Genomic DNA, 16,343 nt, shown 5'->3' on the forward strand with positions numbered 1-16,343 from the left:
ACCTGTTTCCTCCCTCCACTAATGTTTGAAGGACATTCTATCAGTGGAAGGGCTTTTAAATGATGCCTTCCCTGCCTGCCCTCTCCAGGTCCTTATTGTCATTCCCAATTCTCTGTCTTCTTGCTCGCTAAACCCCTAGGGGCTTCCTATCACCTTGAGAATCAAGGCCAGGTTCTCAGGCCTGGCACCCAGGCACGCTGCAGCTTCCCTCTTCCGCCCCACCTTCCTGGAAATGCACAGTCTAACACTACTTCTCCTGGCCTCACTCAGAGCCAGCCTCCTGATCTTTGCTCTATTTCCTGCCCAGAAAGCGGCACCCTCTCCCCACCAAAGTCCAGATGAAGACCACAGCCACCATCATGGTGCCAGCGGAGGAAGTCAGGCCAGCACTGCCTCCCGCACCACGGCTCACCTTATACAGCTTGGGCTGAGGTGGCCAGAAGTCATCCGGCACGTGCTTCTTGATCTCGGAGGGCTCCCCGCCCAGCACTTCCCAGAACTCTGGGGGCTCCTGACCTTGCACCAGCAGTGTGATCTCTGCCTTCCCTTTCCGCTCGTTCTTGTTAATTTTCTCCGCAAAAAGCCTTGTGGGGGGAGTGGGAATATGCAAAGCCTTTAGTGAGTCCCATGTCCCTTCTTAGGTACAATCTGTCTTTGCAGAAAATAGCCCACTGTGTCCTCATACCTGGCCTTGGTAGTGCTACTCAGTGTGGCCTGGGTCCCCCGCCACACGTAAATGTCCAGCCCTCGATCCAGCAGGAAAACAAACCTGGGCAGGAGGGGCAGGAGGAACAGTGATGGACAGGGACAGCGACTGCCCTCATGCCCTTGACCCTGGCCCAAATCCCTCGTTATGGGGTTTCACGCCTTACTGGTCCTGCCAAGCTCAATGAGACAGGGGTTAAAAGGGTTTCTGAAGGTCTTTTTTTGTTTTTCTAGAACCCAAAACTGCTCCCCACTAATGGGGAGGGAGTGTGGGCTCAAGTACTCCCCCTGGAGGCATGGGTGGCCTACCTTGGATCCAGAGAGGACCCCTTGAGAGGCACGGGCTCCAACTTGATGTTCTTTTTCCCATAGACACGGTACATCCTGGGGGCCAGAGCAAGAGTGACTGGGGAGGGGGCCGGGGAGGGGCACAAATGGGCCGATTCAGCCCTAACACCCTCTGGCCCCATCCTTCCCACTGGAGTGCAGGCCAGCGCCAGCCACGCCCACACCCCCTCACCTGGTGATGTAGTGTGTGTCCTCCACAGTGTAGAAGCCACTGGCTGTTCCACCCTCGATGTAGGAGATGTCATTGTCAAACACCTGTGTGTGTGAGGGTGCGGGCCTTCATCACTGAGCCACCCCTTCCCCCACCAGACACCTCCCACCCCCGTCAGAGGGCAGAGCTGTCTACAGGTGCCTCACGAGCTATATATCCGGGATGAAGGTAGGGTAAAAAAAGGAATAAGATCTGTGTCTATAAACAAACACGTTAGAGCGTTAGGATGTGTAAAAATATGTGTTTGTTGGTGTTAAGGTTTAGGAATGCACAGCATGCTTAGATACGCCTGCATCGGGCACAGGACCAAGCAGATTTATGCAAGAGGGCAAGGGGTGAATCAGGGTAGAATCTTGGGTGGATGGGTGTCTACATACGAACAGCTGGCCGAGAGGACAGCACAACTCCCTCACCCTACTCTGACTCAGGGTCCAGCCCTGGGCCCGCCTTCTTGGTGTCCAGCCGGCAGCCCCACCCCCTCGGTACTATAGCCCCAGCTCCCCATCTCTCTCTCGGCTCCCCCTAGCCCAGGCTCCCCACCTTTGGCGGCATCTAGCCCTCCTGACCCTGCTGTCTGCCTGAGGTCTCAACACCCCCCTACCTTTGCGCTCAGCACTGTGAGCAGAGTTCTTCACCCTGCCCACCAGCCCCGCCCACCAGCCCCGCCCCAGCCCTTGCCCACGCCCATTCTCCCACCCCACCCTGCCCCGCCCTGGGCCTTCCCCTCCCACAGGCACCTGCAAGAACTCCTCGCTCTCTTCGCCCATCTCTTCCCGCACAGTGCGACACTCAGCACCCAGGTAGTTGCGCAGGTTCACGGCATGGATGGCAGAGCAAGCCTTCTTGTCCAGAGTGGCCTCCCCGCCGATCCAGTAGTAGATCTCCCAGTTCAGAGAGCCACTGTCATCCAGAAAAGTCTGGGGGCAGGGCACAGGCCGAGTCAGGCCTTGCCATGGGGTCCTGGCTTCCTGGCTCACCCCCAGAGTCCTCTGTAGCTGCCACAGACTGCCCCGCCCTGGGAGGGTGGGGGTGATGCACTGATGCACCCTGGCCTGGGCCACCACCATCCTGCCCCCTGTGCAAAGTCCTCTCTCTCCCACCTTCCCTCAGTGAACAAGAGAGTGGAGCTACAGACTCGGGGTCATCTGAAATAAGGTTTCTGGGGGTCCCACAGCCCACGCCAACATGCCCAACCCTCACCTTGAGCACAATGTAGCAGTCAGCCTCATAGAACTTGCCATGGAAGGCCTCCTCCACCAGCACAGGCACGAAGTTCTCGATTTGCCAGATGGTCAGACCAGGCAGCTGGCCCACGTCCTCCGTGAAGAACTCAGAGTAGTCAAGGCGTGGCTTCTCCAGGCCCTGGTCCCAGCGCCGTGCCTTGCCCCCAGGGGCTCGGGCATCAATACTCTCCTGGGGTCACAGTCAAAGGCATGGCTTGCCTTTATACAGCCACTCAGTCTGGCCTCTTTATTTGCTACCCACCTCAGGACCTTTGCACAGGCTATTCTTGCTACTCAGGACCCACTCTCCCTCTTGGCCTAGGTTGCACAGCCTGTTTTAAGCAGAGCCCAGGATCACTTGCCCCTGTCCCAGCCCCTGGCCTGGCTTACCTCCTGCTTTTTGTTCTTCTCCTGGGCCACATCCGACATGCCCTTCAGCACCTGCTTAGCCTGGTCATCCTGGGCTGAGTCCTTGCGCCTCCGGAGCCGCATCTTACGAGCCAGGGGGTCCTTGGGCCCGCTTCCTGCTTAGTTGGGGAGTAAACGGCTGGACACTAGCTGGGCCCACCCCCTGGGGCATACAGGCAACCAGGGGCCAACCCGATGCACAGGGATCCAGAAGCCATGTATGTCCCACCCAATGTACAGATGGGTAAGCTGAGGTCCGGAGAAGCACCCCCTTGGCATCCCGGCCAGACCTGCTCTGCTTACCAGCTGCTGCTGCTGCCACTGTGGCAGGTGAGGCCCCTGCCAGCCGCAGCTGGTTCTGCAGCGAGAAGTCGATGTTGTACCACTCAGCAGCGCGGTCCGCAGGCTTGGGAGGCATGACCAGGCTGGGGTTCTCCCGCACGTCCAGGACCTGCCTCGCAGGATGAGGCAGAGGGGGCAATGAGCTTGAGATCTACCTCGCAGTCACGCTGGCCCGACTTTCTGGCTCTTGGCAGCCAGGGGCCTGGGCTTGCATCCCAGCTCCATGGCTGGCCCTCTGGGCTCTGCTTTTCCTATCTATTGAGTGAGACCTTGCAGGCTGGCCGCGGGGCTTAGAGGATGCTGTCACGCACAGCATGGACACCGGGGTATGGTTTGCCCTCTTTCTGTGGCACTGTCACCACCTCCAGGGGCCTCTGCCAGATCCACACCCCCCTCCTCAACTGCAGTGACACCGCCTTGTTTGGTTTTTCCCTGAGGGGCCATTGTCACCTCCAGCCTCCCCCTCAGGCCCCTCCTCCCACTCCGCAGCAGCCCTGGCCTGCCCGGACCTCGATCTCCGTCAGGAAGTGGATGGCCTCTGGGAGGGTCACCAGGCGGTTCTTGTTCAGTACAAGTTTCCTCAGCTTTGTGCACCTGTGTGGACAGAGCCAGAGCCTCAGGGAAGTGACAAAGTGTGGGGACAGGCAAGGAGACCTCCAGTCTTGGAGACGGGGGACCAGGGAGGGCCAGAGGAGCTGACAGCCCAGCTAGCAAAGACACCAATGGGTTTAAAGTAGCTGCACATGGAGGGAGAGGCCGTGCAGCTAGAACAGGGTGCCCGCACAGCTGAGCGGCTGGAAAGGACTTTCAGTGACTGCTATGGAACAGCACTTTTCAGAGTGGCCTTCTGCAGAAATAAAGACCCCTGGGTATGAACCACAGGATGCTAAAACACATATTCTATCCTCAGATTAACTTGGAAACCGCTGAAAGGCTCTCTGTTCTGAGTCCTGACGAGGCCAAGCTAGCGGGCACTGTCACCACTAGAGGGAGCTGTACATGGTGCCGTGTCCCAAACTCTCATGGACAGGGAGGCCCTCCCCTGCCAGTGTCCTCCCACACTGTGCTGTGGTGCACCCACATTGGGAATCACTGGCACAGGACTGTGTGGGCTTCCTCCCTAAAGACAAATTAACCCATCCGTTTTGCATGCTGTGCAGCAGGCGCAGGGTGGGCTCTGGCTGAGACGCTGGGGTCTTCTGTCCCCCTGCCCCCACTCGCCCTAGTACCTGCACAGGCTCTCAGGGATCAGCTCCAGGTTGTTGTTGGCGGCCATGAACTCCTCTAGGCTGGTCAGCTTGCCGATGCCCGAGGGCAGCCCGTCGAAATCCAGCTTGTTGGAGTTCAGGTACAGCTTCTTCAGCTTGGTGAGCTTGCAAATGGCGGACTGGAGAGGTGAGCCGGGCATGGGTTAGGGGGGTCAGGGGCAGGAGCCAGGGCAGCTCAGCAGCCTTCCCTCTCCCACCCCAGGCCTGCACGTACGGGCAGCGAGGTGAGCTGGTTGCGGGACAGGTTTAAGGTTTCCAGGTGCACCCACTGGTCGATGCACAGGGACAGCTCAGTGATCTGGTTACTGCTGAGGTTGAGACGGCGCAGGCTGGGGAGGGTGTACAGGCACTCGGGCACCCGCGTCAAGTCATTGCAGGACAGGTCCACATCTGGGGTGTGAGGGTGGGGCACATCACCAGCGGCCCCGTGGCCAGCTCCAGGAGCAGAAGTCCCAACGTGAGCCCCACCTCTGCCCGCTCCAGGCTCTGTGGTCTTGAGCAAGTGACTTAATCTCTTTAAGCCTTGGTTTCTCTGTTTGGGAAAACCCACACACGGGGAGTGGGGGGGGTGGGGGTGGGGGGTGGGGGGGTTGGTGGGGGGGGGGTCGTCTAGGCATCAAGCCAGTGCTTGTAACTTAGAGTTAGCACTAGTTGTCACAGTAATGAAAGAAATGATCATAATGTAACTGTGTACTTTTCCCTCTGGGAGGTGGCCAAGAAAGCAGGGTCAGTGCCTTCCTGCATAAGGAAGCCGGGGACCTGAAGGGGCCAGAGCCTGTGGAGACCACCCAGGGACTGCCCACCTGCGAGGTTGCTCAGGCCCTCCAGGCTGGTAGGGAGGTTGCTCTGGGTGCGCTGTGTGTTCCTCAGGTGCAGGGTCTGTAGGGCCGTCAGAGCCGGAAGCTGCCTGCAGGGAGAGAGCACGGGGCTGAGTGGGGCTGAGAAGCCCAGGTCAGGGGCAGCTGTGGTGTGGGAAGGGGGCTGGGGGACAGAACACCGAACTGAGGTAGGGCCTGACACTTTGGAAGGATGGGGTCTGCCCCCATTGGAGGGGTGGGGGTGGGGTGGGGCCGGGGCGGGCTCTGCAGAGGTGTGATGTGTAGAGGCACCCACCGGAGCTGTGCGTGTAGCAGCGGGTTCCCGTTGAGCACGAGTGTCTGCAGGTGCACCAGGCGGCGCATCTGTGGGGGCAAGCTCTCTAGGCGGTTCTCACTGAGGTCCAGGTACAGTAGGTCGGTGAGGTTGATGAAGAGCTGGTTGGGGATGGTGTCGATGCTGCGGGCGGGTAGGAGTGAGGCAGGCAGAAGGCGTCAGTGCAAGGTGCACAGCTCCGGGCCCAGCGCACCCACTGAGCCACAGTCGTCCCCCCACCCCCACCCCTGCCGCTGACCGGTACCTGTTGTGGCTGAGGTTCAGCACCAGCATGTTCTTGGCGTTCTCCAGCTCCCGCGGGCACTCCGTCAGCTGGTTGTAGCTCAAGTCCTGGGCAGAAGTGGAACAGCCAAGCGAGGGGTCTCAGGCCCAGTGCCACCCTGCTGGGCCTCTGCCAGCCTTGGGGATCAGGAAGAGCACTGAGCAAGGAGTGGATGAGGGGGTTTCAGAGCCAAAGGGAGACAGTTGGGACCCTGGGAGAAAGGGTGCCTGGGTTAGGGCTCTGACGCTGTGAGTGGGCTCGGGCAAGGCACTCTACACCTCAGTTTCTCCATCTGTAAAATGGTATACCAGGGGCTGCAGGGACCACTCTAATAGATGAGGACTGTCTCATGGACCAGCACAGAGGCCAGGTGGGAGGGGAAACCACTGACCAGAACTGAGAGGTCGTCCAGCTTGAAGATGTCATCGGGGACGCCGGAATTCTTCAGGCTGTTAGCTCGAGCCACAATGGCCTGGGAAGAAACCACAAGAGTCTGTGATTTCCAGCTTCCACCCCCAGGAAGCAGCAGAGAGATCAAGGAAGGACAGCATCTTGGGAAACCCACCAGAGGCCCAAGTGCTGTCCCCGCCTGGCCTTTGCTCATAGTCCCTCCACCTGGCGAGCTCTTCCTGGCCTCCTGATGAGCTCCTATCAACACCTCAAAGCCCAGTTCACGTGTGTCCCAGAGCCCAGCATGGGGCCCTCAGGGAACCTGAGGAAGAGCTTCCCCATTCCCGAGGGCTAGATAAGGGAGTAGCTCTGAGGCAAAGGTTCTAGGACAGAGGGAGAGGGGTGGACCATAGTGAACTCAGAGTGTGGACCGAGAGCAAGTCTGTTTTGTATCCTGTCAGGACTAAAACCTCAGAAAGTCTGAAGGGGAGAGAGGACAGGCCACAGGATGATGCCACGACCGTAAGCACCAATGGGGCTGCTGCCACCTTTCCCTCCACCACAGAGTCTGTGTAGGACCACACTGCGGCTTCGTAGCTGTCACCAGCTAAACCCTCCCCAGAACGTGGAAGGAACTTGTCCAAGGTCACACAGCCAGGAAGCAGCGGAGCCCAGATCTGAACTCAGGCCGCCCTGGTCCAGAGGCTGTGCTTTTAACACCTGAGGGCTCTGGCCTTGGATGGGAACAACCCTCACCCAGGCCCAAAAGGTCTAGACGGGCCTGAAGTTCTGGAATGTCAGAGGCTCCGAGGGGCGATAGGACCACCCTGACTACTTTTTGTCAAGGCCAAACCCCACCCTACTCCAGTTCTCCCACTGCATGGCTGCGTGACCTCAGCCTCGGTCAAGTGACCTCGGGCAAGTGACCTGGCTCTCTGGCCAAGCATCTTCATCTGTGATCTTGGTGAAGGTCAGGATTATATGGAATCAACCAGGAGGAAGAATTGGAACCGTGCTCGGCTGGTATCAAATGTTCTTATGACACTTGTCTAAAAGCGGGTGGGAGTTTGGGTTTTTTACCTTTTTTCTCCATGCACTACTGACCATGGGGCATCATGGTATCCCTTCGCCTTTAGAAACAGGCACGAGAATCTGACATTGGACAGGCAGCGGGGCTGGTCCACATGGGGTCTGGACCTGCCCTCACACCACCCACTGGACTCCAGCCCCCACTCCCGGGCTCGACGGCCCATCTCAGCACTCACCCTCAGCGACGGCAGGCTGGACAGCTCCCCGTGAAGCGTAGTCAGGTTGTTGTGGCTCACGGACAAGTGCTCCTGGGCCAGGACAAGGGAGGAGAGGCTCAGCACTGTGGGTAGGGCACTACGGAATCCCCATCCACCACCAAAACCTTGTACCACCCAGGGGGCCCTCAGCCACACAGGCCTAGACCACCATCTGCAGCCTCCTTCCCCTACACAGCCCGTCTTTTCTTGCACATCTCCTGGGACAGGGTGCTCACTCCCTTCCTGCCGGTTCTTGTTCATGGTTGTCAGCGTCTTCCTCTAGGTCATTTCCCTTCTGCGCTGGCTCTGCCCACTTGGCCCAGCCCCATCCCCAGGGTCCCTCCCTGACTGCCCAAAGCCCCTTACCAGCTTCTGCAGGGCGGCCAACTCCTCTGGCAGGTAGCAGAGGCCCGTGCGGTTCAGCTTCAGCCACCGCAGACTGGTCATGGCCTTGACATTCTCAGGAAAGTAGCCTCCCTGGGAGGGTGGATATTATGATGAGACTGGTCTGGGCGAGGGGTTTTCCTGCTCTACCACCCTTAGTGGCCCCCACGCCCATGGGAGCCTTTGGAGGACAACAGAGTCACCTCTCACCAGCTCCCTGGACAGGCCACCTCGCTACTCTGTGCCTCAACCTCATCAACGGAATAGGGCGAATAAAAGCCCCCCATGCCGAAAGTGTGAGGACAGACTAACAATCATGACGGCTGTTGGCCTAAAATCTCTTGTTGGATTCTGACCCCTGAATGGGCCAGGATGGAACTGGCTTGTCCCCAGCTCGGGTCAAATACCTCTGCCTGCCATTCCAGGCCCTCGCTAGGCCACCTAAGATGGGGGTACCCCCGAGCTTCCACCAAGGCCGTGCCTATGCCCCCACCTGGCCATCAGCATACAAGCCGTTCTTGGCAACGTCCAAGCCCATGTGAGGCCCCAGGTCCCCACCCGCACAGGCACAGCCTCGTACATACCCTCATGAACACCTTCAAATGCCCGCTGCGGTACCCCCAGCCCTTAAGGGCAGGCGATCTCATGCCTTTGAGGCCTTTGGCCAGTGTCCCCAGCCCCCTACAGCCACATTCCAACCTGGTGACTCAAGACTCTGGCGAGGTCAGTAAGAGGTCAATGAGACCCCAGGTGAGGACGGTGGGGATGGGGGCAGAGAAAAGTGGCATGTGCACATGTGGGTAAATGCAGGAAGGCCCCACTTGCCTCTTCAGCAGTGGCCCAACCAAACCCCAAGGAAAACCTGGGCCCCCCCACACCTGCAGATCCAGGCTGACCCTCCCTGTATTGGGCCAGCTCTCACTTCCACTTCTGCCCAGCCTGCTCTGGTCACCAGCACTGTTCACCTCATTCCTGCCCCTCTAGAACCGTCTCCTCGACCAGCTGCCTGTAGGCTGGGATCTAGTTCCCAGTGGCCCTCCTCTATCAGTTCCTACCACCTGCCGGAGGCCTCACACCTGCAGGACGGTCTCCACACCAACTAACCCATGCCCACAGCAGGGCTACTTGATTGCCCCTTCACCGGATGAGAAAACCCAGGCTCTGAGAGGGGAAGTGACTTGCCCAAGACCACACAGGATGGAGTGGCGGTGGCAAGGACGGGGCGGTGATGAGTGCGCTTCAGACCCGCCCCCGTCAGCCCGGTAGGAAAGCCGGCCATGAGTCAGGGCCTGGCCTGGGCGTGTGACCTCAGAGGGGCGGGGACGCAGGGCCGGGGAGGCGGGAGCAGAAGCTCGCAGACCCCCAGGCCACTCTCCCGCCCGGGTGGGGCCCAGACCCCCGGACTGGGACTCTGGGTGGGGGCCCCCAGTTCTGCCCAATCCCTGGCGTGTCTCCGCCCGGCCCTGGCCTGCCCCGGTCTTCCCGTGCGGGCCCGGAGCGGAGCCACTGGGGTCTGTTCCCGGCGGGGTCGCGAGCGCCGGGAGGAGCCGCACCCCGCGCCGTCCGCGGTTCAGGGCGGCGCAGGGCCCGGAGGCTGGCGGGACAGGAAGCGGAGACCGGCGCGGGCCAAAGCGGAAGAGGTGGCCTGGAGGGAGGTCGGCCCCACGCCCGGCCGGCTCACCTTGAAGTCGTTGCCGCTGAGGTCCACGCCGCGGACGAACGGCAGCACTCCGGTGGCCTCCATGGCGCCGCTCTCGCTGCGGGGCCGGACAGGGCGCTGGGGGCGGTGGGGCGAGGCGCGGGCTGGGCCAACGCCGGCCCCGCCCCTTTAACCCGCCTCCGTCCGGGCCCGCCCGGCAGGCGGAGCCCGGGCCGCGCCCCTAGCCAGCCCGCGCACCCGCGCGCGGGGGGGAACACCGGGCCCGCGGGGGGCTTTGGGCCTCCTTGGGCGTCAGTGTCCCCGTCTGTCAATTCGCTGGCCGGGGGGCGGGGGGCTCGAAAAGTCCGGGCTCCCTCTGTGCTCCCGCAGCTTTCCTAGGCTAAGTTCCAGCGACCTATGGGGGAGGGGTAGAGTATCAGACCCTGCAGGTCCAAGCACTGTCCCCCGGGCCGCTGCAGCAGCTGGCCACGGCGTTTGGAGAGATTATGGGCCCAGGCCTGGGGGCGCACGGATCCGGGAGTCTCTATCCCCTCACTGGGACCTGCATGGCGACCAGTGGTAGCAGAATGCCTCGGTCCTTGGGTCTTAGGGCTCTGGGCAAACCCCAGGTCGGCTCCTGGCCTGTTCCCTCCTGTGTGAAATGCTTCCTGAGGTTGTGGCCGGAAACAAACGCAGGTGTAGGTCGTGGCATACAGCAGTCACTCAATAAGTGGCATGTTACTATTTCTGCTTAAAGTCAACACTCACCCCCTCTCTATTTCCTCGATCCTCCATCAGCCGGCACATGGTAGTCCCCAATAAATAAACGAGTGAGCCCCAGGTTACAAGCACAATCATCCTTCGTAGGGGAGGAGGGGGCCTGTGATACCCATTTCACAGGAAAGAAAACTGAGGCCAGAATGGAAAAGTGGCCCGTACACGGGCACATGGAGCAGGCGACAGGGGTAGCCTTCTGCGTCGCGCTGTGTGCATGACTGGCCAAAACATAAAATGACAAAGCCCCCATGGCACACTCAGGGTGACTGAAAGGGCCAGGCAAGTGGGCCTTCGGGCCAGGTATCATCTGTTTGCCTCGCCCCGGAAACAACGTAAGCCCAGACTGCTTTCTCTATACCGCTGCCTCACACGCAGCACACGTACCTTCACAACGGGCCCTAGGGACCCACTCATTCTGAACTCGAGTCACCGCCCCCACACCGCCTTCTATCTAGTCCCGAATTCCGCTCTGCGCCTTTAAACCTAGAGTGTGTCCGAGAGTCCCGCCCTCCAGGAACCCTGTTTGTCGGCGAGGGGGCGTGGCCGGCTCATCATTGGTTAATCCGCTCAGTATTTTGGAACGTGGGAGGGGCCTCGGGCGCTCCGATTGGAGCTTGTCTGCGAGCGTCGGGGGTCAGCGGCCACCCGCGGGGCCTCGGTTTTGGGTTCCCGGGTCCTCCGTGTTCCATTCCCTGGCGGGTCTGGGCTCGGGCGCCCAAGCACAGCCGCCGTGTCCTCCGGTCGCTGTGCTGACGCCGCGACGCACGTACAGCCGGGTGTGGCTGGGCTGCCCTGGTTACCCAGGTCCGGACTTGGAGCGTGCGTCGGACGCAGGTCGGGGGCGTGGTCTCCGCCGGGGCCCAGCAGTCGAGGCCGGGGTAGGAGGGAAGGGCTTTGGGACCCAGGCTCGATTTCGAATGTCTAGCCTGCCCCTTCACGTCTTGGGCACATCACCGCGTTCCTCGGGACCTGGGTGCTCTCTCCGTGAACCGGGCCATCACGGGCCCACCAGGGGTTGCTGCGCGGCCTGCGCAGCCCCGGCCCCGGGCAGCAGGTGTGGCGGAGGAGGGGAAGGACGGGAGGCATCTCAGGGCGCTGAGTGGGGTTATTTTTAACCACCCGTGCCCTCTCGCCCTTCCCGGAGTTGGAAGGCTTCAGTTTGGGCCCTGCGCGACCCCGCCAGGGGTTGGGCTGAGTCCGGTTTAGGCAGAAGGTAATTAAAGCGCTTTACAGTTTGCAAGTGGATTCTTGGTTCGTCTTGCAGTATTGATCAGCGATGAGGAAATTAAAAGTGGCTGCTGGGCCTTGGTGGGTCACCCGCACCACCCCCCCAGCCTTTGACCAACCCAGGCCCCAGAGCCCTCCTGTCCTATTTTTAGTCTGGGCAAATTGGGGGCGGGGGTTGGGGCTGAGTCCGGCGATGATTCAGGCTTCAACTGCTCTAGGCATCTCGGCACCTGACAATGGAACCCTAGGCACCCACAGCGGAGCAGACAGAGCACAAGTCCTTGGTGCCTGAGCTGGTCTGAGCCCAGGGTCCTCTGCTGAGGCATCCGCAGACAGACAGCTCTGCCTGGTATCTGACTTTCCCTGAGTTTGCACCTCGGACACCCCCTCCCCCCAGCTCTCAAGGCCGGAGGGCGGAACCTGAGGCTGTAGCTGGTGGCCTCCGCCTGGGAAAGATATCTATCTCCACTTCTCAAGCTCCCCGCCCTGCCCAACTTTACAGTCTGGGCTTCCCACTCGTAAACCCTTTTTCACCACAGCTGTGCCATTTTACAGTTGAAAAAACAGCTTCGGGCTCTCATCTGCCCTTGTCTGTTGCTTGGGCTTCCAGCCTCTGAGGACAGCTGCTTTCCCACTCCCACTGCCCCTGCTATTGTCCCAAACCTTAGGTGCCCAGAGAGTCCCCTGTCCAGAGGTGCTGGGCCAGTTCTCTGTTGGGGGGGGGGGGGAGGAGGGAAGTGTCCTTTATTATTTATTTATTTTAAAATAATCTCTATGCTGAACGTGGGGCTGGAACTCATGACCCGGAGATCAGATCAAAAGTCACACGTGCTCCCTACTGAGCCAGCTAGGTGTCTCGTTGGGGTCTTTAGAGTTAAATAGCTTGCTGCCCCCATAGCCAGGCTTTCAGCCTTGACTGGCATGTACCTTCCTGGGCAGCTTGGGCCCCCTCACCCACCCTATCCTTTGGGTCGATTGCTTTCGACCCTTTGGGTAGCCCCCAGAGGGAGATTTGGAGGGGAGATTGTGGCCCCCTGAGCATCACTGAAGTCCCCTCAAAGGCCTGAGGGGCCCTCCAGGGCAGGCTGTCTGGGACCCCCTGGTTGTGTCTTCTCCAGGCCTTGGTTTCCTCCTGCCTATGCCAGCCCTGGTTAGGAAGCAGGATGAAGCCGCCTGGCAGAGCTAGCTGCAGGCCCTGAGACTGAAATCCGGGAGTGGGCCAGAGTCAGGACGCTTTGCAGTCATGGGTCCGGGTCTCTAAAATGCAGTTAGCAACGATAAGACTCACCTCGCAATCTTAGGTGATGTCAGGGGTCCCTGAGGGTGGGATGGAGAAGCTGGGTCTCCTTTTCTGAACTGCCCCAAGTCTCAGGGCCTTTCTATAGGAGCTCCCCTATCTAGGGTGTGAGTGACCTGTTCACAGGTTTGGGGGAGGGAGCTTGGGCAGCTCCCCATCTCCTAAGAACCCCCTTCTAAGAAATTCCCAGGAGCGCCCTTCACGGGCTCTACCCATGGCAGCCCCAGGATGATGGGGTCTGCCCTGCTGGCCATCCGGGCCGCCTCCCTCCAGAGCTGTCTCTGCACCTGGGCTCTCTTACAGGCAGACGGACCATGGCAGAGTTCTCCCAGAAACGGGGGAAGCAGCGTGACGAGGTGCTGGGCGGCACCGTGGACTTCCTCCTGGCTAATGCCCGCCTGGTGCTGGGCGTGGGCGGGGCTGCTGTGCTGGGGATTGCTACCCTGGCTGTGAAGCGGGTAAGGCTGGGCTGAGCCATGTACCCCTGGGGCTCCCAGAGGAGGACAGCAGGGCTGGGCTGCCACCGGTGGTGGGGACAGGGTGCACACCTGCTTCTCCACCCCAGCAACCTGCTTGACATTGGCCCTGGCTTTGGCATGACTACCCAGACCTCAGAGGCTCTGCTCTGTATCACTCTGCCTGCAGCTAATTGACAGGGCCACCAGCCCTCGAGATGAGGACGATGCCAAGGGAGACAGCACATGCCTGGAGGAGAGCTGGAAGGAACTGAGCCTTCTCAAGGCCACACCACGTCAGCAGGCCCGGAGCCCACCTGCTGCTCTCAGCCAACCCGTGGCACTCCCTGCCCCGTCGCCGGCTGCCCCACGTGAGTGGCACCCCTTCCCCTCCGGCCTGGGTGGATCCCCCTCTGGTAGTCCCATTTGGGAGATGGAACCCAGGTTCTGTATTGACTGATTGTGACCTGGACAAGTCCCTGCTCCACCAGAACTGTGGCCTCTTGGCATGTTTTACAGTGACCTGTTTTCTCTACCCTCCTAAGCTCCGGGGTTGTGCCAAGTCTCCTGCCACTGAGACATGGGTAGAGCTCTCTTGGCTCCTGATGGGGTCTGCTAACGTGGTCCCCGACCCCTTCGTTCTGCAGAGGGGCCCACAGACACCCGTCCTCAGATGTCGCCTCCGCTTAGCTCCCCAGCACCGCTGTGCCTGACGTTCCAGGAGAAGCTGCTGGCATTCGAGCGGGACCACGTGACCATCCCAGCGGCCCACGTCGCTCTGGCCAAACAGCTGGCCGGCGACATTGCCCTTGAGCTGCAGGCTTACTTGAGGAACAAGTTCCCGGAACTGCCCTTCGGGGCACTGGTGCCCAGTGGGCCGCTCTATGATGGGCTGCAGGCAGGGGCGGCCGACCGTGTGTGTCTGCTGGTTCCCGTGGTGCTCGAGGAGGGCTTGTGGAGCCTGGTGCCTGGGCTGGACACTGTGGCCAGGGACCCTCGCTGCTGGGCTGTGCGCAGGACTCAGCTGGAGTTCCGTCCCCGCGGGAGCAGCCCCTGGGACCGCTTCCTGGTGGGCGGCTACCTCTCTTCCCGCGTCCTGCTGGAGCTGCTCCGCAAGGCCCTGGCCTCCTCCGTCAACTGGCCGGCCATTGGCGGCCTCCTCGGGTGCCTGATCCGGCCCAGCGTGGCCTCGGAAGAGCTGCTGCTCGAGGTGCAGCACGAGCGCCTGGAGCTCACGGTCACCGTGCTGCTGGCAGTCCCTGCTGCTGCCACTGAAGATCCCTTCCTTCTGGCCTGGCCCCTGGAGGGGCTGGCTGGGAACCTGTGGCTGCAGGACTGGTATCCCGCAGAGGCTGCCAGGCTGCGGGCCCTGGATGACCGCGACGCCGGGACCCGCCGGCGGCTGCTGCGGCTGCTGTGCGGGGTCTGCCGCGGCCACCCGGCCCTGGGGCGGCTGGACCGGTGCCACCTGAGCCAGGTGGTGCTGCGCTTGGGGGAGGCCGAGGCAGACTGGGCCGAGGCGGCCTTGGGGGAGCGCTTCCTGCAGGCCCTGGAGGCACTCATCGACAGCCTGGCGCGGGCCAGCCTGCCCTGCCACTTCAACCCTGGCGTGAACCTCTTCGGCAGCCTGCGAGCAGAGGAGATCGACGACCTGGGATTCGCGCTGTACAGCGGCCTGCAGGCCCCCGAGTGGCTGCTCTAGCTGGGTGGGGACGGGGCGGCTGGCAGGCGTTCCGACGCGGGTGAGCCCGGAGCACCTCCCCTCCGGGCCTTTGGAGAGCACTTTCCCTCCTGCTTTAGCCAGAGTGAAAGAGGGTGCGTTCTGTGAGCCCATGGGATTAGCATGCACGTGGGCAGCGGTCACAGGAGCCCCCCACTTCTCAGTCCCTGAGAGCTCAGCTGGCTGTCCCCAGAGGCAGCCCGCAGCACCGGCCACGCACACATGTCCCGTCAGCCCTCGGGGCTGCCCCAGGACCTTGGGCCTGGTCCTTCGTCACCAGCAGTGAACGCATGGACAGAACACGGCTTCTGCTGTCCTAAGCAGGGGATAAAGGCAGCTCCGTTTTCTGCCCAGAGGGTGAGTTAGTGCTTTCCTCGGGTGCCAGCTCCAGGCATCTCGAGGCTTCCGGTGCTGGATGCTAAAGACTATGTGTTTGTTTCATCTGCCAGGGGCCGGAGTCACCTGCTACCCTGTCCCCCCACCGGATTGCAGCTCTGGGGCGGATTTGAAGGCTGTGTCTCCTGATGCCACCTGCGTGTCCAGGTGGCTTGTCGCGCTGTTCCCTCTAGCCTGGAGCAGGGCTCAGTCTGACGTGCTGCCCACCTCGTGCCTCTGGGGAAGGCCCTTTTCTCTCCACCTGGGCTGTTGCTCTTTGGGAAGCAGAGGCCCCTGGGGGGATGGAGGGAGCAGAGGTTCCCTGTGCTGCCCATCTTGCCTGGAACCAAGGATGCCCCACAGCCAGGGAGCAGAGGCCATGCCCCGCCCTCCCCACCCAGAGAGGCCACTGGGGCAAGCCTGGCCTCCACAATGCCACCATGAACTGCTTCCTGCTGAGTTCTCACTAAAGCCTGGCATGGGGGCCGGGGAGTTCTGCCTTGCCTCCCAGGTGTCCTTTCTGGCTTTGGTATCCTTGCTGAAGCAAAGCTATGCCTCAAAGAATGTGAGTAAGAATAAAAGGAAAACTTCCTATATCTGTGTGATTGGGGCTGGGCTCTTATACACAGCTCTTTGGAGTTCTGGAAGCTCAGCCACAGGTCTTGGGACCAGCCTGGAGAAGTGAGGGTTTATTTTTAAAATTTTATTTTATTATTTTTAAGATTTATTTGACAGACAGAGATCACAAATAGGCAGAGAGGCAGGCAGAGAGAGAGAGAGAGAGGGAAACAGGCTCCCCACTGAGCAGAGCCCGATGCGGGCCTCCATCCCAGGACCTTGGGATCATGACCTGAGCTGAAGGCAGAGGCGGGCC

At 60.9% G+C, this 16,343-nt stretch overlaps 2 protein-coding genes across 10 annotated transcripts in view; one reads left to right on the forward strand and one right to left on the reverse strand.

The window, feature by feature from the left end:
* Positions 1-10,839, reverse strand: part of FLII (FLII actin remodeling protein) — a 14,017-nt gene extending 3,178 nt beyond the window's left edge. The window contains exons 1-19 of one of the 3 annotated variants that reach the window (XM_082706867.1): positions 10,780-10,839; positions 9,661-10,033; positions 7,962-8,072; positions 7,575-7,646; positions 6,311-6,391; positions 5,902-5,987; positions 5,619-5,780; positions 5,309-5,412; positions 4,720-4,895; positions 4,467-4,624; positions 3,747-3,831; positions 3,199-3,346; positions 2,878-3,014; positions 2,465-2,677; positions 2,002-2,181; positions 1,226-1,308; positions 1,015-1,089; positions 686-769; positions 413-584 (exon numbers count right to left, since the gene is read on the reverse strand). In XM_082706867.1, the coding sequence (XP_082562993.1) occupies positions 413-584; positions 686-769; positions 1,015-1,089; positions 1,226-1,308; positions 2,002-2,181; positions 2,465-2,677; positions 2,878-3,014; positions 3,199-3,346; positions 3,747-3,831; positions 4,467-4,624; positions 4,720-4,895; positions 5,309-5,412; positions 5,619-5,780; positions 5,902-5,987; positions 6,311-6,391; positions 7,575-7,646; positions 7,962-8,072; positions 9,661-9,723 (2,190 nt within the window). In that variant the 5' untranslated portion in view covers positions 9,724-10,033; positions 10,780-10,839. Of the gene's footprint in view, positions 1-412; positions 585-685; positions 770-1,014; positions 1,090-1,225; positions 1,309-2,001; positions 2,182-2,464; positions 2,678-2,877; positions 3,015-3,198; positions 3,347-3,746; positions 3,832-4,466; positions 4,625-4,719; positions 4,896-5,308; positions 5,413-5,618; positions 5,781-5,901; positions 5,988-6,310; positions 6,392-7,574; positions 7,647-7,961; positions 8,073-9,660; positions 10,289-10,779 lie in introns of those variants that run through there. The other 2 variants (XM_082706866.1, XM_082706868.1) reach the window with 2 other exon arrangements.
* A 150-nt stretch (positions 10,840-10,989) lies between these two features.
* Positions 10,990-16,063, forward strand: MIEF2 (mitochondrial elongation factor 2). Of its 7 annotated transcripts, none has more exons than XM_082706890.1 (5): positions 10,990-11,229; positions 13,223-13,377; positions 13,565-13,745; positions 14,022-15,116; positions 15,544-16,063. In XM_082706890.1, the coding sequence occupies exons 2-4, from the start codon at positions 13,234-13,236 to the stop codon at positions 15,074-15,076; spliced, it is 1,380 nt and encodes a 459-aa protein (XP_082563016.1). In that variant the 5' UTR covers positions 10,990-11,229; positions 13,223-13,233; the 3' UTR covers positions 15,077-15,116; positions 15,544-16,063. The 7 variants fall into 7 exon arrangements, 5 of the variants coding, with proteins under 5 accessions (XP_082563016.1, XP_082563017.1, XP_082563019.1 ...); XR_014304813.1 differs by having other exon boundaries at positions 10,998-11,229; positions 14,022-15,451; XM_082706893.1 differs by having other exon boundaries at positions 11,031-11,199.
* Positions 16,064-16,343: the final 280 nt, after the last annotated feature.

This window comes from Mustela nivalis, assembly GCF_964662115.1.
Source record: "Mustela nivalis genome assembly, chromosome: 17".
Lineage (NCBI taxonomy): Eukaryota > Metazoa > Chordata > Mammalia > Carnivora > Mustelidae > Mustela > Mustela nivalis.

Excerpts from the sequence above, each read along its gene's own strand:
- MIEF2 (XM_082706890.1), top strand. The coding sequence starts at position 13,234 with ATGGCAGAGTTCTCCCAGAAACGGGGGAAGCAGCGTGACGAGGTGCTG. Across the intron at positions 13,378-13,564 it reads CTACCCTGGCTGTGAAGCGG|CTAATTGACAGGGCCACCAG; the intron begins GTAAGGCTGGGC and ends CTCTGCCTGCAG. Across the intron at positions 13,746-14,021 it reads CCCGTCGCCGGCTGCCCCAC|AGGGGCCCACAGACACCCGT; the intron begins GTGAGTGGCACC and ends TTCGTTCTGCAG.